The sequence below is a fragment of the Thermobia domestica genome, chromosome 6, assembly GCF_964235325.1.
Source record: "Thermobia domestica chromosome 6, izTheDome1.hap1.1, whole genome shotgun sequence".
Taxonomy (NCBI): domain Eukaryota; kingdom Metazoa; phylum Arthropoda; class Insecta; order Zygentoma; family Lepismatidae; genus Thermobia; species Thermobia domestica.
In genome coordinates, this window is record NC_137459.1 from 171796415 (window position 1) to 171819445 (window position 23031).

Below are 23031 nucleotides of genomic sequence, written 5' to 3' on the forward strand. Positions count from 1 at the left end.
CGCGCGCTCGTGCAGGTGTTAAAGTATTGTGTAACTGTTTGGCAGCTTGACGATTGTTATTAGTGTGTTGTACCTGTGCTCGGGGCACGTGTCTGGTTAGCGGCCATGTTGCTACGTTAGTTATTTGATTAGTTTTGCGCTTTTGTAGTTACTGATGAGTTTATTATCTACCACTGTATTACAGCCTAATATCTGGTGTTTTTGTTTTATGCTATAAAAAAGAAAGATGGCAAAATCAACCAGGTAGAATATGTCAAGAACACAAGAGATGTTTCGTAGTGCCAAAGGTCGCGACTGGAGAACGCTTCCAACTTACGAAGACGTTATGGCATGTTATTTATTTACGCGTCAGCAGCTGAAGGGGGCGGAAGTAAAGAACCAGCAGAGAATTTGGTTTCCACGAAGGTAGCAGAAAAGGTGGAAGACATTTGGTAACGTGTTTCAATTCCTGTTGTTTCGCTCAGCCATGTATCAATAGTGATCAACAGTCACCACAGGAAACTGAAAATATTTTTAAAATTGGCAGTAAAAGGGAGAATGAAAGAAGAAATAAATTACAAGAATTGAAGAAGCAGGGCAATAAACCATTTGATATAGCAGCTTGCAAGTGTTTAGATTTCACGGTGTGTCGTTGTACAGAACACTCAAAATGCCTAAATCGAAGAGTGTGTTTTATCAGACCAAGGGATAAGTAGAAAAAAAGTAATCGGTGGTATTGATGTTACTTGGACAAAGAAAAGAGAAGAAAGGAACGCCAAAAAGCAACTTGCGGTCAAACTTTCAGCCAAAACAGTACCAGTTACATTATTGAATCTTTACACTCCTCGTCATCTTTGGAAACAAGAAACGAAGGCAATAAAGAACACGCTAAAGCTGGAGGAGATCCTGATTTTAGTTGGAAGTATCCTTTAAAGACAAGAAAGCAATCACAGATTAGATGCACGGAAATGAGAAAATTTCTCTCGACATTAGCAAAAGTGAAGGAGAAAACCGGCGTGACTTAAAGAAAAATTGCAGCTATTGCTACTGAAGTTTTGGAAGATTTTAATGTTGTGAGTCCAGAGCAGCTGCAAAACGTAATTGATAGAAGTAAAATACAAAGAGAGGTTGCGAAAAATTGTAAAAGTGTAAGAACTAAAGTGACTGTTAATAAAGAGAAACCTCGTACCATCTATTTTGATAGGAAGAAAGACCAAACACTCGCAATGTCCGGCTCCGGAAGTCATAGAGATATGAAGAGGAAAGATCATTATTGTGTCCTTCAAGAACCGGGTAATAAATTTCTCAGCTATGTCTCTTTGACAGTTTGAGCATCAGCAAAGAATACTGCTAATTCCATCTGCCGGGAATTACAAGAAAATAATGTGAACCTATGAGATATGGTAGCTATCGGCTGCGATGGTACTAATACTAATGTTGGGTTGATTAGAGTACTCGAAAACCATTTAGAGAGGTCCTTGCAGTGATGCATACTACTTCGTCATTTACTGAAAGAAATTATGTATCTACTGGTACTTTGTCTGGTCCTATTGGTAGATCATTGGTGAATTGAGAGACGAATCCAGTGTGCAGCGTCGGAAAGATTTCTTCAGAACTCCCTACATACCTAAACGTGCGTCATCTCAGTTATGATCAAAGATATTTGTATGAAATATGTCAATCTGTCATAAGAGGAGGCTGTGATAAAAACCTAGCAGATAAGAAATCTAGGAAACTTGCGCATACTCGCTGGTTAACAATGGCTTGCAGACTTTTGCGTCTATGTATATATACGCCAAATTCTTGAGAGAAGCTCTAAACTCTCGTAAAGTTCGTAGTAAAAGTATATGCACCAGTGTGGTTCAGCATAAAACTGAAACCTCTTGCAAAATACGGAGCTAAACATTTGTTCTTGACCATAAGACTTTCGTGATGTTTGCAAGAACCATACAAAACTTTCGTCAATAAAGTAATTTCCAGAAATGCACTCTATGCGAATTCTGAAAATATTCTTATTGGCATGATTGGTTACTACAGATCAGCTACGCGAATCCTTGCTGACGATAAAATCCTCAAATCCAGAAAATAATGTAAACGTTGTGAAACTTGTTCCTTCCAAGTGCCAGTGTTAAACTTCAAGGCTAGTAATTACACAGAAAAGATAAACTAAAATGAGTGTAACAACAGAACCGCCAATACTGACTCATATTACAGATGATAAATTGCGAGAAATTTGTTCTTGAGAAAGTACAAGTGTTGATATCCCTGAGTTTCCATGTTATACGCGAACAGTGGAAAGATTAGTGAAAATACTTAGTGCAGGTTCTTCGTCAGTATGTGAGCCACGAGAGATTTCTTTATTCGTTCCAAATTTGACTTAAGAAAATACATGACTACTTTTCAGATAAAGTCGCAGTATTTTGCTTGAAGACGTGAATGAAACATTCAATCTAATACTGATGTAGCCTGTAACATAGAATATGACCTTCGATAGCTTTAGAAATCAACCTGGACATGACAACGAATCTTAACACCTTCAAATTATAGTCTCCTTCAAGCGAAGAGCTGCCTAATAATTACACAAATGAATAATAAACGTGTATTTATTTACAAAACCTATCAAACTTAAGGCCCATTGCGCCCTTGCTAAAGAATATTTTAGAGAATTGAAATTTCCGGCGGTAAAGTACTACAATATGATGCAACTTTTGCCCTATATCCGAATTCGAATTTTAAAAAAATAAAAATTTGAGCTCTTTTCACTCATTTATAAAATCTGTCAAACTTAAGGCCCATTGCGCCCCGGCTAAAAATTATTTTAGGGAATTGAAATTTTGCATGGTAAAGTACTACGATATTATGCAACTTTTGCCGCCTATCCAAAATCGAATTTCGAAAAAAAAAATTGGCCTCTTTTCGCTCCACCCTAATGTATATACTCCTACTGTAACTATTCCGATGCAACGTAGCGGAAAGGGAGGGGGAAAAAATGTTAAAATGATGAAAAGTGACCGATATTATTGTTGAATCCATAGTTTTCGGGGTCGATGAGGGAAAAGTTTACATTTCTGATGCTGTTTCAATCCAAGTTCAGCCCTGATGGTTGGGGATGGGGAGGGTACAACGTAGGGGAGGGGGATAAACATTCAACACTGATCGAAAATGACTAATATTAGTGTCGAATCCATAGTTTTGGGAGTAGCTGAGATTAACAATGACAATTCTGATGCAGTGTGTCGCAGCACGGAGAAGGGGGAGGGAGAACTATATATAATAATAATAATCGAAAATGACCAATATTAGTGTCTAATGCATAGTTTTTGGGATCATTCAGATGAATAGTAACATTTCCGTTCCGGTTTAAATTCAAAATCAGTCCCGCCACTTGGGGGAGGGAGAGAAAGATGTATATATATAAAAATGATCGAAAGTGGCCGCTATCAGTGGCCACTTCGAATTTATAGTTTTCTGGGTTGCTTAGATGAACAGTGAAACTTTCGATCCCGTTTAAATTCAAATTCAACCCCTGGTAGACAAACACCGTGCTCATGGGTTTTCTCGGGGTTCTCCCTTTTCCTCCCACTTTCTTCATTCCACCATTTCACTCATCCTTCATCATCACCGTCTCCTTTAGCCTAACTGGCATAACCGTGGGACATAAAACTAAAGATTTTTTCTTCCAATTCAATCCCGCAACTTGGGGAAGGGGGACGAAGAGGTATTTTAAAATGATCGATATTAGTGCTGAATTCACATTTTTTGGGGTATCTGAGGTGAACAGTGACACTTCCGATGCCATGGCCCGCAACATGGGGAGGGTGAAATATATGTATAAATGATCGAAAATAACCGATATTAGTGTCGAATCTATTGTTCTTGGATACCCGAGACGAACAGTGACACTTGTGGTGTTGTTTAAATCCAAATTCAGCCCCGCATCTTGGGGGAGGGGGAAAAGGAAATACATAAAATTAATCAATAATAACCCATATTAGTGTCGAATCCATAGTTTCCGGGGTCGCTGAGATAACCGGTGACACTTCCGATGCCGTGCACCGTAGCATGCAAGAGGAGGAGGCGAAGATATATAATAATGATCAAAAATTGCCGATATTAGTGTCTGATCCGCAGTTTTTAGGGTCGCTGAGATGAAGAGTGCACTTCCGATCCCGTTTAAAACCAAATTCAGCCCCGCAACTTGGCAGAGGGGGAGATAATAAAATGATCGAAAATGACCAATATTAGTGTCGAATTCATGGTTTTCGCGGTCGCCGAGATGATCAATGATCTTTCTGATGCTGTTTAAATCGATGCCATTAAAAACGAAAACAGCATATTTCACGGGTACTAAACACATTAGAAACGTAGTTGTGCATTTAAATTTTTATTTCAACCCAGCGGAGCGGGTAATATATGCTAGTAACTGATAAAACTTTGAACTGCTATGTCTAGTGGAAAACAGTACAAGCACAATATTAAATACACATTGTCAGCGATTAAGATTTTTTAGTAAGATTTAATTTTTAATTTGGATGAATTATTATTTGGAATGGGTATACCTAGGTACGCTGTTATTATTACACTCCCCCTTAATTTTATTTACTAGTGGTAATTTTTTTTATCCTTTCTTGTACAGTATAGTTTCCTGATAGTTATGCAAAATGGTGATGTGTTACCCGTTTCAATTATGTAATAGTAATTACAGTTAAGCTTATTTCATTTGTAACACAAGATGATTATAAAATCACTCAACATTTCTCAAATATTGAGGAATTTGTTTGTGTCTCAGATAATGTGACAGAATGCTAACCAAAGAAGTACGAATCACCATTGTTTCTCCCCGCCTGCGTGGAATGACGTATGCATAGGTGCGAAATGACTTCATCGTAGATTTCGAAAACCAGATTAATTATTAAGAACCTTGTCAGAACCTTCCAGCATACTAGTAGTGTTGGAGGCGAAGAACGTAGAGGAAGCTATCACACGTAGCCCAACCGAATCTATAGGAGACTTGGCACTTTCAAAGCACTGTGTGGAGATCTCTCCGTTACAAGTTGCACAAATGTGCATACCACATCCCTGCACAAACTTGAAGCTAAGAATTATGCAGCTCGATAGGCTGTGTGTTATAACCTACGGGCTCTGGAACATGACAATTTGATGCAGCACATGTTATTTAGTGATAAGGCAACATTTCACATCTGTAAACGTGCGAATAGACACAACTGTAGGATCCGGGCAGCTCAACAACCAAATATGTTGCAGGAGTGGATAGGGATACACCGAACGACCGGCGTTATGAACGATCTTTCGGGATTGTTTTTGTCTCCAACACTACCAGTATGCTGGAGCTTCTTGACTAGATTCTTAATACTCAAACTGGGGGACCGAGTTTTTGAAATCTACTGGAGAAGTCGTTTCGCACCTATGCATACGTCATTCCACGCAGACGCACAGAAACAATGGCTATTCGTTCTTCCTTGGTCAGCACTCTATCACATTATCTGCGACAGAAACAAATACCACCCACATTTCACAGAAATGTATAGTGATTTTAGAATCGGCCTACAGTTTTCCTTTGCATTTAGTATATTACCATTTTGATAGTATAGTTGTAAATATGCAATATCTATGTATGTTAGGCTAATATATGGTAACTAATGCTAATAATAATTACTTACTTCAATTTGTGAAGTATGCTTAGCGTAATATTGAAGAGCTTGATGGACTTTTGGATCGTTAATATTATTTGCTGCTTTCAGAAGTGTAGCCAATTCTTTATTGTGCTGAGCCAGCTGATGACACAAAATGTAAATGTTGTGTCCTACCTGGAAATACAAAAAGGAATGAAATGCTTACACACAAACGCACATGAGGTAACCTTTTACAGGAAATCAGAGATACTAAACACAACATATTGATTCGACAGCATATTATTTCTACAATACTGCAATGTACTAGTAAATCTGGTAATAACTACACTCAGAAATTTCGTTTTAGAACGCAAACGCTTAAGTATTCTGATTTATGAATTTTAGTTTATATCACACTGCACACTTTATTATTATTATTATTATTATTATTATTATTATTATTATTATTATTATTATTATTATTTACTTCGAATCATTTCTGAAGTAGTGTCTTGATTCTTCACAGTATGAAACAAAGATACTTAAACCGTTTTCAAGTATACTGTTCACCCTTAAGTAATGAGATATATACACTTAAAAATAAATGGAATAACCGATAAACTGTGTTTATTACTTTCCCTAGCTACATAAAAAATGGAACTAACAAGCAGTGTTGGGTAAGTTACTTGTAAAATTGTAACGCGTTACAAGTTACTTTACTTTCCCTTAAAACATAACGCGTTACTTTTAGGTCCGAAACTTTGAATAGAGTATATGTAAAAACTTCAATTTTTCGTATTACTACTACTACTACTACTACTATTACTACTACTACTACCCACTATTATATTATTATTATTATTATTATTTTCCCCAATCATCGTAAATGTTTAGAACTGTAGGTTGATAATAATAGCGCTGCTATATCCTTTCATGCGGACAGTTACTTTATTGGAAATTTAATGTGCTTCCTTGACTTTATAAAAGCAATGTTGCAAGTTTTGAATCGCTTTATGTAGATGCAAGAACAAATTCCTACTTACAGCTATATGAACATTTTCATATAATGTAACACTGTGCGACACGGCGTCAGAAAAAATGGCTGCTTACTATTATTCTGCTAAACTAATTATATAATAATAACAGTATTGTTATGTAAAATTAAAAATACAGAATATAGAGAAGCATTACACTGCAACTAATAAAATGAGAACACACGAACTGAAGGTGAATCAAAACTTACCAGTAACTCAAAAATCGATACATGTTTTTTTTTTAAAGCTAGTTGTTCTAACCTTTATAATCAACCGAACTCTAGGATACACAAACTGACCTGAAAGAACTCCAATATCACATATCATCAACAAACTATTTTCTAGTAATAAAGTAGGCCTGCTCATCAGAACATAGTTTATTCATATTAACCCCTTACTATATATCGATAATTATAGCATCCTAGCTGTTGATAAATATTTCCGGCCGGGCACTTCAGGCACTTTACTTTTCAATTCAGTCCACGATCATCCTCAGCTTTTAAGAAAAAAATATATTCTTTCAAATGTTCGAACGCTAAAATATTTTCGTTCTCCATTTCTATAAAAACAACATAAATCAGAGTAAACTAGACTACCATTGCACTCACAGTTCCCACACTGAATGGGAACAACATCTATGACAAAATCGTCCAAGTGCTTGCAATCAGTACACGTGATTTCTCTGAGGCTGTACTCATCTTCCAGAAATAGCAAGTGGCACTAAGATCTTATCTGTTTCTCTGTGTGTCGGGGGACTGACTGTCGGTCACTGACATACTTCATGCTCCTTTGCTTAATTCTGAGAAATTCACTTACAGGAAAGAAACATTTGTTTCCGGAAAAAGAAATATACATATATTGTATTTAACTCGTTCGAAATGTAACGCAAACTAGGTAGGTTACCTAAAAATTTGTAACGCGTTACCCTCACAGTTACTTTGGAAAAAATGTAACGCTTTACTAGGAAACGTTACTTAAAAAGTAACGCGTTACTTGAGTTACGTTACTTCCCAAGACTGCTAACAAGCGATGTACTGTAGTGACAATTCATAATATTACAGTTCTTACTTCTTTCGGTCGAACCCCGTCTTCGCCGTCTGCAGAGTCATCATCACCATCATCATCATCTTCTTCTTCTAAAGTTTCCTGATGGAAAGCTCTACATGCAACATCCACCTGAAACACAGGAGAAAATTTTAGGAAAGTATTTTTGTTTCTTCACTTTAAGCACATACTGCTTACAAACGATAAAAGAAAGCTTTTTAAAAACTTAAAATACAAGTATACATGTCCTATGTACTTATTTCTTCTTTTTTTCAATACGTTGGCTTCTTTTTGTTTGATTATTTAACGTTATTTCTAGCTTGCCCAATAACTAAATACTTGTCTATTTTATGAATACCAAGCAGGTCCTGAATTGTTCACTATGGCAATACTAACAGAACAAGAACAAATACAAAAACAGAAAGCAAATTTTTGAGTAAATGATGTGTCCATATCGTAGTAATATATTTATAAAGTATGTTGCCTCTGTCCATAATCTCTACATTCGTATTTATGCATAAAGCAAAACAATAAACATTACTGATAATAGTTATTTCCATTATAAACACAGGGTGGGCCATATTGATGGGACATATTTAAAATTCATTTGTGAAGCATGTTGAGAACATTTATTACCAACTTTGTGGAACACATTGCTAAAGGACGGGAGTTTTGCACTGTTAAGTGTTTAAAGATTACATCCCTTAGATGGGCATCACCTTAAGAACGTTCTTTGGTCGTAACAATCATCTTCAAAAGAGTTTGGTGCAGGGTTTCGGTAGAGATGGCTGCTATCTCCCTTCAGATGCTGTCCTTCAGTTGATTGATAGTAATGAGCTTTATACTGTACACCTTCTCCTTTATATAACTCCACAGGAAATAGCACGGTTGAGTTAGATCGGAGGATCTGAGCGACCAACGGATATCACATCATCTGGAGATAAAGCATCCCGGGAAGTGTCGTCGAAGGGTTGTCATCCTGCTGCATCCACATGACCCTTAGGGCAAGCCGTCTCATTTCAGGAATGAAAAATGTTCGTAAAATTGTGTTATACTGCTCAGCGGTGATTGTGACGGTGTCATTACGTTCGTTCTCAACAAAATAGGAACGTACCACACAGGCATGACTCACTGTACATCACACGGTAACCTTGATACCGTGCAATGGCGTTTCATGCAACAGTTACGGATTTTTTTTTTCTTGCCCACAATCGACAATTTTGTTCATTGACATAACCTCTGAGGCGGAAGTGAGTTTTGTCGGACGCGATAAGGTGTTGCACAAAATCATCACCTTTGTTGATTAGCCAATCAGAAAATATGCTTCGTTAATCCTTACCTTAGTTTAACAATTTATGCACCACCTGCAATTTGTATGGATATAGTTGTCCTTTTTAATGATTCGCCGCACACTGGTACGGGAATTATGCATTTGACGACACAACTGCCGAGTTGACTTCTGTGGACTTTGGTCCATGGCATTGGACACACGTTCAATGTTTATTACATTACGCGACAATCGAGGTCTCTCAGAGAACCGTTGTTTGCTAGCGTTGTCTCACGAAAGTTGTGAACAGCATGCACACCTTTCGGGATGATGGTACTCGATTCTTAAAATGTTTGAAACGCCGTTGTGCTGTGATGACGGAGCTTCGACTACTGAAGAATGCCTCCACGACGTACGAAATTTGAACGGCGGTCCACATCACGATGATTCACTGCAAGAATGAAAGAAATGTGTACGTATCAGTAACTCCCATTCTTACATTTCCTGTTAAGCTATATGGAAAACTTGCACGACTGTTATTGCTCGCAGTATTCAAAATATAAGTATATCCCATCAAAATAGCCCATCCTGTACTTCATAATCCATTCATTATAAAAGAATTAACTTTAATATAATTTTATGTTATGTCATATATTAAACTTTACTTGCGTTTAAGTTGTATATTAAAGGAACCTACCTCTATTTGGGAAACTGTACACTGGAACAGCAATCAGCAGATTTATTAATAACTGAAGCAGAAAAACAACAAACGCTCTCATATTACATACATATTATACACTAAGGTGAATGCGAAGCTTCCGAGAGAAAAATGGATGATATCTTTCTAATCCATTGCACCACGCTGAGCTTATTTAGTTGTATATTTTGCTGTATGCTCAAAACTAGAGAACCGGCCAAGATTTTTTTTTTTTTTTCGTTTAAGGGATTAAGAAGAATACTAAAAAACATAGTTCTGATTTTAAAAAAATCGTATTTCTTTAAAAACGTTATACACTTTCACCCATATAAACACCCGAGTTTTCTTAGTTATTACTAAGTCTATCTATGTAAACAACCTTTGTAAAACGTGTTTTAAAGAAAAGCAAGTGCTTTTCTTTTTTTCCTACACTGTGACTATTTTGGGCACTTTCAGTATATACACGGATGGGAATGACTTTAAAGTTACCCAGTAACAGCTCACGGATCTTGTCCGAGGCTGGTACACAAGAATATTGTAATAGGTAGTAGTGGTCCCAAACATGGCGTATATGGAACATCTGAACACTTTTTACAGGGTGTTTCTCATCTTAATGACACGTGAAATCATTCCGAGAGGCCACACAAGCAGCCGTATGCGTAAAGTAGCTGGTCATACATATGCTAAATATCTGCCTCGGGTATAGTGTCTCACTCTCGCTGTAGATCTTGACGCAGGTGAAAGATTGTCGTTGCCGAAGTTCGGCTGAAGGCCAGGGATCGTCTCACGATATCGCACACTCCTCGATAGAGCTTAGTTCCGGATACCTAGTAGACCAGGGTAGATGTCGTATAGAGCAAACAATGCACTCAGATGTCATACAGCATTCCAACGTAGCACCTTCCTAAATGCACGAAACTCATTCTCTGTTATTTAATATTTTTCCTTTCCTCCTACTTCTTTTCCTTTCGACTTACATACGAATACCATATCTTTAACTGTTACTATACTCACCAACTTCCTCTAGACGTAAAATTTATTATTATGCAGATTCCTTACTTTGGAATAACCCACCATTTATTTACAACAATCCATGAACTTGTGATTCAATGTAAATGAAATGAACATGATCACATCAACAAAATTAGTAATAGTCTTAGTAAAATCTTCCTGCATTCTCCCCTCTTTTTTAATACAATTATTTTGATAAATAGATTAAAAAATATGTATGTTCATGCTTATTATATTAGTGTTTCTCTAAACTAAACAACAACATACATACCAGCTGCTTTGGATTCATGTTGTACAATATTCTCTCAGCATTCTCACTGTCCCCTCGACTTTCCATGATGGCCAACAGAAGTTTCGATGCATTGTTTTTTAATTCTAGCACAAGATCCATTCTGGTTTTCCCAAGTGGATTAATGTCATTTAATATTAAAGCTGTGATTATATCCAGTCCATTAGATTCATGTGTAGCAATGCAGTTTTGATTGTCATGGCATGGTCCTTGGCAGTATTCAGTTAATGTCTCCAGAGTTTGATTTATGAGTGCTACATTATTTTCATTGATATAGAGTCCTAACAAACCTAAGCCTCCTGTTGTTGAACCACATATACAGTCTAAAAATGTCAAAGTTTCAAAGACTAGATTGTAATTTGTTTTGTTGTTTTGATTTCGTAGCAAATTCTGGAAATAAAAACATAAGCGTTATTAATTTTGTGTCAGTAAATTATATTATTGTAAAATACAATATATTTCAAGGCGAATCTAGCAAGTTTAAAACTATTTTCTCTGCTAATTTTACAAAATGTGACGAAACGTACGTGACACACTATGTGTGCCTGGCTGTTCGCAGATAAGTTTATCAGACCAACCCCAAAAATCTTTGGAAGAGTTAAAGTCAGCCATAGAACTTAAAACTTCTGTCACTTCAGTGGAGTTTCTTCACAAAACAATGTCTAATTTTGATATTATATTGAGTAAAATCATTAAAGTTGATATAAAACATATTGAAACTGTTGTAATGTAAATGGCATGATATATTGTCGAAACTAACATTTAAATAGAAACTTCATTTCTTTTCATTCAGTAGTTACTTACAGCCTTTTTATTCTTGCTTTTATTTTTACGTTCCACGGTTCTCCTACTTAAATTAAGGAAACGATGAGAAATGAATAATGATAATGAGGCAGATGGCAAAACGACGACACGTAACAGCCATGCATTCAGCGCGATCAGACCACGTGACAGGTCTTGTGAGACGAATACTTTACTCAAATATAAGTAATCTAACACATGATTAGCAGGAAGAAGGAGCGGAAGCCCCATTGAAGGAGACAAGTGTAGTGCAAACTCTGCCGTACCCCAATCACTGGTAGAGATACAAGGGCTCGGAAGAAAACCAGATTTTTCGGAAAAAACTCGTTTTCTTCCGCTTCGCTCTTTTGCTTGGGAAATACTGGGCTTTTTTCAAAATTCTGCTTTAACCCTTAGAATTCCGGAAAATAATACTGACGAACTGTCAAACATAGTCTTGGGGTCCATTGGACCCCACCGGGAGTCCTAAGGTTAAATTGATAAAGGAGACTTTCTTTTGCTTCTCTACAATACAAATATTCATTTAATTAGTGGTTGGTGCAGATAATAATATAAAACCTCCAAAATAAACCATGAATTTCGAAAAGATTTTTCAAACAATTTTAATTCTTAACATATATACATTATGAATCCCAAAGAAATAGCCAATTTATATAATTTTTTAATCTCTTATATACAGAAGTAAGTTTTTTTTTTTAAAAAAAAAAAAGAAATACACAAACAACTAGCCAAATTGTATGTAGTATTTTTACTTCAAAATACCCCACACCCACTTTTTGAAACAAAATAAAATTAAAACATGAGAGGAATACATTTACATGATACTCTTAAAGGCTGCACGTCAAGAGCTTGGTTTGGGGTGGTTCTGTATATTCTTGAAATTTTAGAATTAAGTTTTAGCTTTCATATACATTGTATGAATATTTCAAATGAATTTTCCATTCATTGTTCACATACGTAATAATCTGTTACCACCTATCATGTGCTTCGGACCTACGAAATCGGTAAAGTCCCGAATTCTGTAATGTTCTGAGTCAGAACTTCTGACTGTCCCTCTTTCAAACGTTATATTAGCAAGATTGATCCCATACGCAAATGAAATTATTGGAGATTATCAGTGCGGATTTACGCGAAATCGATCAACTATCGACCAGATATTTACCATTCGACAAATACTTGAAAAGAAATGGGAATATCCTAGTACATTAACTACTTATTAATTTTAGAAAGACTTATGACTCGGTTAGAAGGGAAACATTGTACAACATTCTTACAGGATTTGGAATATCGAAAGCTAGTTAGATTAATTTAAATGCGTGTAAATAAATCCGAGAGTAAAGTTCAAGTAGGAAAATTCTTGTACACGAGCTTCCACGTCGAGAACAGCCTGAAACAAGGAGATGCGTTATCGTCATTGTTATTCAACTTTGTTATGGAGTACGCTATAAGGAAAATCACAGATAGCAACCAGGGCCTACAGCTGAATGGTATTCACCAGTTTATAGCGTATGCTGATGATGTAAATCTGATAGGGGATGATAGGAAAACAATCGAAAAAAATGAAATGAAATGAAATCTTTACGTCCCACGATTATGCCTGTAAGGCTAAAGGAGACGGTGATGATGAGAGATGAGTGAAATGGTGGAATGAAGAAAGTGGGAGGAAACGGAAGAACCCCGAGAAAACCCATGAGCACGGTGTTTGTCCACCACAAAGTCCACACGGCTCGAGGTGGGATCGAACCAGGGACCCCAAGCACCAGAGTTGAACACTCTTACCACTGAGCCACCGCGCCTCCAGGAAAACAATCGAAGTACTGCAAAGTCTTATTAAATGTTTGCAGGAACATTGGTTTAGAAGTAAATGCACTGAAAACTAAATACATGGAAGTTCACCGGGATCGTAATACGGCAAATTATGGATGCGTCAAAATGTCAAATAATACTTTCGACAAGATGGATACTTTCACATACCTGGGATCAATATTAAAAGATCAAAATCATATCCGCGAAGAAATTATATAAATGTCGACTGAAAGCAGGAAATTCGTGTTATTATTCAGTTCAAAATATCTTGTCGTCGCGAATTCTGTTGAGAAATTTAAAGCTTAAATTATATAAAACGATAATCATGCTTGTTGTTCTTTAGGATTGTGAAAGATGGTCGCTTACGCAGACAAAGTATTTGAGAATAAAATCCTGAGACGAATATTTGGATCCATGAGGAATGGGAATGGGGAACTTCATAACGAAAAACTGCATAATTTATACGGTTTACCAAACATCGTTAGGGTCATCAAGTCTAGGAGGCTCAGGTGGGCTGGTCATGTAGCCACAATGGACGCAAGTAGGAAGTTTCAAAGTTTTAACTGGAAATCCAATCGGAAAACGTCTATTGGGAAGACTTAGAAGCTGAAGGGAAGACAACATTAAGATGGATCTCGCTAAAGTTGGAATACAGAGTAGAAAATGGATCGAAATGGCTGAGAGAAACGAAAGGAGGGCTTTCGTGAACGCGGCATTGAACCTTCACGTTCCATAGGCCAGAGAGAGAGAGAATGCATTTAAATCAAGCACAACTGCACAACAAACATGAGTGAGTGGTTAGCTTTTGCGCTTCTATCGCGAAGTCCGGGATTCAACCCCGCATGCGACCATAGTCTGACAAGTTTTATATATATATATATATATATATATATATATATATATATATATATATATATATATATATATTAGGGTGGTCCTTAAAAAATAATTTATGAAATGTTAAACTCTTACCTCATCATTTTATTCTCTGTGATGAAAACCGTCTACACGCAAAATTTAAGAAAGGTTGGAAAATTTTAAACCGTGTCTCACAGACCTTGAAATTTATCATTACTGTCCAATATTACGCATCGGTGAAATAAGACGAAATGCGCTGCCTACAATACAATGGAAAATATTCTTACTGTGGTATTTATTTGAAGCTATAAGAAAATGCAATATTGTGTAATGACTGCATTGTTCAATTTTCATTATTGACCCACCTTATCCCGTCGAGGCTTCTTCGCGTTCGGAAACTTGCGCCGGTGTTCTTCCACAACTTGCAGCACGTATTGTTTTTGCTCTTTATCCTTTGTGAATATGCAGTTGAACTCCTGCATCAACGCAACTGCCCGTTCCGCGAAGTCGTTCACAACTTTTAGCTTTTGTACAAACTCCCTACCAGCATTATATTCAGGTCTGGTTTCCCATTCTTCCGGGTCGAATGCAAGAAAATAGCTTGGAATCTCCAAAATTTCGGAAAAGCGACGAGAGATGCTTTTGTAACAAACTTAGCGACCGTCTTTTCGCTTAAGTTCTGTAATTCTGGTTCAATGTTGATCCTCTTCATCACATCCCCTGAGCTCTCATTCTCAGATAATGCTTGAACCATCTGTCTTTTCAACAAGACAGTTATATTCGGCTCAAAGAACGCGAGAGAGACCAGTACTTCACTTAAGTACCACATGTGACGGGAGAAGGCTGTGACCGCTGCTTTAGAAATATGCTTGTCCTCATATGAAATAAGTTGCTTCAAAAGCGAGAGATCATTGGAAGGAGCAGCTGTAGCAAGAGGGGCCTGGAACCATGCGCGAATGTACACTCTGATGGAAAACAAAGCGAATTTCTGCATAGCCGTGAGCTCTCTCTTATTCATAGAGAACTGAGAGCGATGACTCTCGCCATCAACCTTGCCTGGTGGAGTGCTTCCGGCTTATAGAACCGTATCCCTCTATGAGAAGTACCTCCCAGGTATATTATTGCCAGTTCAAGCATCTCCCGGTAGTCGTCACGAGGTTGGGTGTTGAGCTGATTCTGGCAAAAATCAATTATGAGTTCTTTCTCATCAACTTCTTCCTCGATCGGTAGATAAGCTTCATAATTTATATTTTTCCACGCCTGCTGGAACCGTTGGAAGATTGCGATGTTGGGGCCTGATGAGTAGTTATGACTTTCGGTGAAGACCGCATTTGCGATGATCTCCATGATGTGGTGTCTGCATGCTAGATGGAGTAACTCCTTTTCTATCAGAGTGCAAGCTCCGCTCTTTTTTCCAGTATTGCTGACGGTTATATCGAAGCACAATCCTCGCACTTTGTCAATTAAATTCCACTCTTTCAAGCATCACATCACTGCATTTGCCATAGCTAAGCCAAAACCTGAACCGGAAGGAATACTAGGAGCACCGAGTAACTTGTTTACTTCTCCCCCAGACACAAGCACTGCAATGCGGTCAATTTTATCGTTGCCAGTTACAGCTGGTAAGATCTTTCCATCAAAGTGTACAATGAGGGAGATATCCTGGGAGAAGATTCTTTCATAACGCCAGCTGTTGTCTTGCGATTTTGCATCCTCTTCTTGCGTATTGTGCTTCGATTAAGTGCCAGTTCGTCGACGTCTTGGCCAAGGCTGGAAGCAGCAGCAGACAGAATATGGACAGCATCGCGATCACTCACTTTCGTACGGTCCAAGGCAGCTGCCAAATTCGGTGTAACAATGGATTTGGTTCCTGTTTCTTTGTTTTCGGTTCAAAAAGCGCTGTTCCTTTCTCCTCATCGTCGTCTTCAGTACTGCTACTGGAGGAATCTAGTTCAGCTAAGGCGTTCAGCCCCTTACTACTTTCTTCCTCTTTCTGTTTCCTTTCTCTGAATCGTTGATACTTTTCTTCTCTTTCTTTATTTCGGTCTTCCTGGTCAGTAAACTTCTTTTCAATTCCCACCATGTATCCCCTGTATCTCTGGGCCAACAAAACCTCTCTATCCTCTTCAATTATAATAATTTGTAAGGTATTTGCATGTGCAATATCAAAGAGATTTTCCAAATCCGCTTTAAAATCTGTTTCCATTTTTACCTGTGATGCCGATCGTCGGGATTTGCTTTTCTGAAGAGTTCACCACTTCTCATACTCCTTCTGAACCTTCGGGATTTTGTTATATGATGCCATGGTGGGTATTCGAGCCATCTCCAAGAATTTCAGCACCTCGTTGACCAAATAGGTGTTGGCGTCTCTCAGTATATGGCGTCTTTTCGAATTAGAAAAAACAAACGTCGAAGGACATCGCCTTTGGAAGGAAGTTTCCTACCGCCAATCGAGCTAATTGGTTTTCCGATTAGCCAAACCTCCGTATTTGTCCGCGTACTCCGCGTGCTTGTGCTTGGTCCTGCTGTTGGCTCCTTGGTGGCCATTTCAATATTGTATAAAAGATCACTAACTCAGCGGCCCAATTATATATAATGTAAACATTTATTTTACACAATTAAACCTTTTACCACTACGACAAAATTATAAGGAAACCCTTCTAATACTAAAACAAGAACAACCACTTTGCTGCCATAAGTATTACCGGTAATAGTCATTTCGGAATCACTAATACACAGTGAGTTTCACCGGTGATACTCATAAGCAACATTAGGGTATACACCCTTTTTATGTTCGGCATGCAATCACAGTTTCAGTCGTATCAAGATTGGTACCTGAACAATCTATACTACATGTAACGTGGCTATCTACGTGGTTATCAACGTGGCTATCAACGTGAAACATCTATCGTCGGTTTTTTCGAAATTTTGAGATTCGCTTACGTATTATTTGCTTTGTTTTATTCTCTGCTTCTGGGCCAATGCTAACATTTTAGCGCGAATAAATAGAGGGAACAAGTGTTTTAAGCGATGTTTTTCTGTTAATTAGCTTATAAATAACACGATTCTACAAAAGTGTCCAGTGTTCACATACCCATCTAAACCTCAGAAGGACTTCCCAATTTCAGGGTCGATTCGGCACGGTTTAAAATTGTGTTAAGAAGTTAAAATTTTGTTTACTTACGTTTTTCATGAGAGAGAACATATTTAGGGGGTAAGACTCGGAATAATTTAATAACAAAAAATTTCTTGTATATAAGGACCTCCCTAATATATATATATATATATATATATATATATATATATATATATATATATATATATACAGTGGCGGATCCAAGGGGAGGGCTATAGGGGCTATAGCCCCCCCCCCTTGACGCCGAGGTATACACTGGATAAAATGGGTTTCAATTCTGCTTTACACTGGATAAAACGGCAAAATATGGTTTAGCCCCTCCCTTGATCATATCCTGGATCCGCCCCTATATATATATATATATATATATATATATATATATATATATATTCCATCTGTGAATGTAGAGATAATGTGTGTACTGTGAGTCATGGCCGACCAGCAGTGATGGATTTGCGAAGGAGGTATGGGTGGGAAGGTGTCTTTCGGATTGTACCCCGAAATTACGGGATTTCTAAAACAAACGAAATATTAGTTACGCCTTTACTCATAAACTGCAAGCTCCCTTCAAATGAAATTAAGAACTCTTATAAAAACATTAATAAGAAAAACCCCTGCCAAAATACTTCTTTAAATTGGCCACTGGTTATCAGTATAAAATGGTCCTCAAGGTTGTATCCGGAAGATTATTGCTGAATATACAAACCGAAACAAAATATTAGTTATGCCTGTACTCATAAACTTCAAGCTCCTCCCAAATAAATATTAGGGACTTTTTGAAAAACCAAACATTAATCAGAGAAGCCCCTCCAAAAATACTTTTCTAAATCCGCTACTGATTATTTCTATAAAATGGTATTCAAGGTTGTATCCAGAAGATTATTGCTAAATCAATGCACAGCTACAGTATAACAGAAATGTGGAAGTACGCCCTGACGGATATATTGAAAAAGATAAGTTTAACTATGTGCTAGAAGCTAGAGTACTAAGCTCTAAAAAATAAAACACGGATGACAAAATATGAAATGATCTAGAAGAAAAAATGATGATAACTCAGAAGTTAAAATAAAGTTAAATAGCCTCTCAAATTGCCCTCAAATACTATGTAATTTATGTTTAATTCATAGAACATGTGCTTTATCCATCATGCTGGTGAACTCCACAGCGAAATATGGCATTTAGGTCATGAAATCTTATTTAACTATACAGCATACTGTAGAAAAGCTAACTGGATAGAAAAATCATGAAAATGAAAACAGCCAAAATTTCCATTATTTAAAAAACTTTTTTGAATCTCTAATCACCGGACACAAATTCTGTCGAAAAAGTTTTAGTCGTAGGCACCTCCTACAACTAACTAAGATTCTACAAATGGCCATACAAGCTGCAAACAAGCATGGTTACGTGAAACACTTTGTGACAAATGGTACCATCTATCATAGAATGACACAGATAACCTGCCATCTATCATAGATACCATCTATCATAGATAACCTGCCACGTAGGGTTAGTTAGGAAGTTTTGTGTGTTGCCGAACGAGATCCTATGCATCAAGTACAAATTCCAATATCTGAAATTGTTCTTTCTGTGCACTCATACAAAAACAATGGTTGGAAGTTAATTTTTCGGGTGCCCAATTATCTCAGGGTATTGCATTACATATACACACGCGTATCGTGTAACAAAAGTTAGGGAACACTTAAAAAAAAAGTAACAAAGCGAATAGCATTACAAAGTAAACCATTTCGAAGTAAGTGTTACGTGTAGTTTACATATCGTTGCTGGGTGGTGTAATAATCCAGATGGCGCTTTCTAGAGCTGAGAAGGCTTTCTGCGTGCTAAAATTTGACAAAAGGAAGAATTCAACGGATGTCCAACGAAAATTTAGAATGAAATACGGGAAAGCATCAACCAGGAACGCAATCTACAATTGGCATACGTAAAGTTTGTCGAGACTGGGTGTTTGTATATCAAGAAAAGAAGTGGTAGGCCAGGTGTGAGTGCAAATGACATTGAACGAGTGAAAGAAGCTTTCACAAAAAAGTTCGAGAAAATCTATATGCAGAGCTTCATGTGAGTTGGAAATGTCAATAATGACTGTGGTGTGTTTTGCGTAAAATAAATAAATAAATAAACACGAAATAGTACAGACATTAGTTAGTCCTAAAGACAAAGATCAGCGATTCCAGTTTTACAGTGCAGTGCAGGTCAAAGATGATGCTTTTGTGATTTGATATATATTTTTTTTCGAATGAGGTAATATTTCATACAAATAGAAAAGTGAACAGGCACAATTGTAGAATTTGGGGAATAGAAAACCCACGTAACATTGTTGAACACGACCGAGATTCTCCGAAGGTAAATGTTTTTGTGCTATGTCTCACTAGAAACTTTATGGGACTTTCTTCTTTGAACAACAAACTGTAACTGAAGAGCCCTTCCTTCAGATGCTGCAGAACTAGTTAATGTGCACAGTGAACCAGAGAATTTTGCCCTTTAGTCAGACAGGACCCCCACATTTTCACCGTGAAGTTAGAGCATATCTGAGCGCAGAACTACCTAGTCGTTGGATTTTGCGTGGTGAAGCAACAAACCAATGTGTGCTCAAATAGTCTCCTAGGTCCCCGGATAAAACTCCTTATGATATTTTAATGGGGTTATGTAAAGGACCTTGTATATGTCCCATCTCTTCAACGTGACGTTGTGGAACTTAAGGGATAATTGAAAAATAACAGCCACAATTTCGGAAAACATGTTGGGAAAACGAGAGCTTCCAGCTTAACGTCCCACAATTATGTTCTTTAGGCTAAGGGACGCGGACGATTAAAGCAAGTGAATGATGATAGAAGAATTGGTGGAATGAGAATGTGGGAAGATCCACAACAAATTCACTTGGTCGGAATCGAACCAGACACTACGCACCAGAAGAAGCGATTTACCACTGAGCTACCGTACCCATTGAAAGACATGCTGCACCGTCAGGGGCAGGAGCTTGATTACTGTACCGACATTTGTCGGATCACATATGTTTCCCACATAGTATGTTTGTAAATTGAGTGCTGTTTATTCTTTAAAATGATGTGCTTTGTTACATGGTAATGCTACTAGTTTGGCTATATATACTACCACTATATATGTCTATATCTATATCTATCTATCTATCTATCTATCTATATATCTATATCTATATATATATATATATATATATATATATATATATATATATATATATATATATATATATATATATATATATATATATATGTATGTATGTATAGGGTGCAAAGCAAACACCAACAGGGGAAATCTTTTGATATATGCCGCACTACAACAGATGAAGAGTGTTACCAATCAAACAGAAAGTTATATTCTTTTTCAATACTACTAAGTCCGATTATCACATATTTCAAATCTACATGTTAAACAAGAACATGCAATACCACATTTAATATCCAAATTTTGACAGTCTCTACCATACCAACACCACAACTGACATAGACAGGGAAATGTATATTTAAAGTACCTTAGTGGTAGATACCACGACATATATCGAATAAAGGGGAATTAAGTTACGTAGGGTTGAAACTTTGTTTTCTCGAAAGGCTATATCTGAGAACAAAAACTGATTACATAAGTGCCATATCTAAGTACATACGTAACTTCCAATACACAAATAAATCATTTTGTTTACGGCAATTTGATATCTCGAACCGTTCCAGAAACATGCTAAACATTGGTAAAGTTTGCAACACGGCTAAAAATTATGTAATTCCGAGAATTTGTTAGCTACGATTACCAAAAGCTCCTTTTGTAGTGTTACAAAAGGAAAGGAAAACAACAATTAATGTAAATACTTTCCACAAACATGTTATTTTAAGTAATGTTACAAACTCTCCTAATGTTTATTATATCTCTGGAACGGTTCGAAATATCGAATTGCCGTAAACGACAATATGATTTAATTGCCTATTGGAAATCATGTAAGTACTCAAATGTGATGTTTACGTAAGCACTTTTACTCGAGATATACCCTTTCCAAAAGAAATTAAATTTTCAATCCCATGTAACTTAGTTCCCATTTATTGTAAATAAGTCTTATCATTCTCATGCTGTCTATCACTACTGCATGTGTATTGTCCCATTCGTCTGTTATGCCATTACTGTTGCAGAGGTTTCCAAAATTTGGATATTTTTGATACTGCAGAATCTTTAGTTTGCAACACTGAGTAATAAATGTGGAATTGTAAATTTTCATTTAACATGTAAATTTCAAATATGTAATAATACGTTGTAGTAGTGCCGTTTGGAAAATATAACTCTGTTGGATTAGTAACGCTGTTCACCTTTTTTTTACTGTAGCGTATATCAAACGAATTCCCAATTGCTGTGTCCTTCGTACAAAATTACAGCATTTTTACCTATTGGTTCAAAAGTTACATGGTTACATCCAAGTTAAAAAAAAAAAAAACACCCCATATATATATATTAAACGTTGTTCAGTTTTTTTCTTATTACTATTACTCTGAATAATTTTTCCATGCATAGTGTAAATGCCTGGGTACTAGAAAACCGTGAATTCTTTAGTACGCTCCATTTGTCGACCATGTATCGTTGCGTGAAATAAAGTAATTCACACAGGATGCTACTACTACAATCTTTTACACTACAGAGTGGCGCGAAATTCAGTTTACCCACATACAAAACTCACCATACTACAACAAATTTGAGCCTCAATTGGCGAGAAAAACTACGAGTACACTGTTTGCAAGATCACACGACAAAGTAAACAAAAAAAAAAAAAAATATTTAAGTTTTACTTCCCACGGTTATGCCGGTTAGGCTAAAGGAGACGGTGAATTTGAGAGATGAGTGAAATGGTGGAATGAAGAAAGTGGGAGGAAACGGGAGAACCCCGAGAAAACCCACGAGCACGGTGTTTGTCCACCACAAAGTCCACACGGCGCGAGCTGGGATCGAACCAGGGAGCCCAAGCACCGGAGGTGAACGCTCTACCACTGAGCCACCGCGCCCCCCAATGTGAAAAAATCAAACATATAACTTACCATTAAGTGTATGAGGCGCGTCTAGAATGTAAGCTGCTGTAGAGAGGTAATTACAAAGAAGACATAGTGCCCTTCAAATGTTTATTGCCACAGATGCTGCACATGTGACACTACTTTTCAACATATTCACCACCACATTTAAACATTTGTCATACTATCTGATCAACTTTTGTGTTCGGACGTTGTGAAAGTCATTTGCCTGAAAGTGGAACCAATTTATGAAAACTGTCTGCAATTGTTCATTTCTAATCAACATATTTACCAAACGGGAATTTCTTGAAGTATAAGAAGACATGAAAAGAGCGAGGTGCACGATCCAGACTGTACGGTGAGCAGTCAAACATATTTAAGTGGAATGAATGATCATGTAATAAATGTCTCTTTTCGGGGGAAAGGGGGAGGGGAGGCTGAGT

At 37.1% G+C, this 23031-nt stretch overlaps 1 protein-coding gene across 14 annotated transcripts in view; it reads right to left on the reverse strand.

Annotated features, from left to right (window-relative positions):
* Itpr (Inositol 1,4,5,-trisphosphate receptor) overlaps nucleotides 1-23031 on the reverse strand; it is a 281735-nt gene that overhangs the window by 69495 nt on the left and 189209 nt on the right. For all 14 annotated transcript variants that reach the window (XM_081762388.1, XM_081762394.1, XM_081762393.1 and 11 more), the window contains 3 exons: nucleotides 10937-11344; nucleotides 7715-7822; nucleotides 5661-5807 (listed from right to left, as the gene is read on the reverse strand). In XM_081762388.1, the coding sequence (XP_081618514.1) occupies nucleotides 5661-5807; nucleotides 7715-7822; nucleotides 10937-11344 (663 nt within the window). The remainder of the gene's footprint in view (nucleotides 1-5660; nucleotides 5808-7714; nucleotides 7823-10936; nucleotides 11345-23031) is intronic.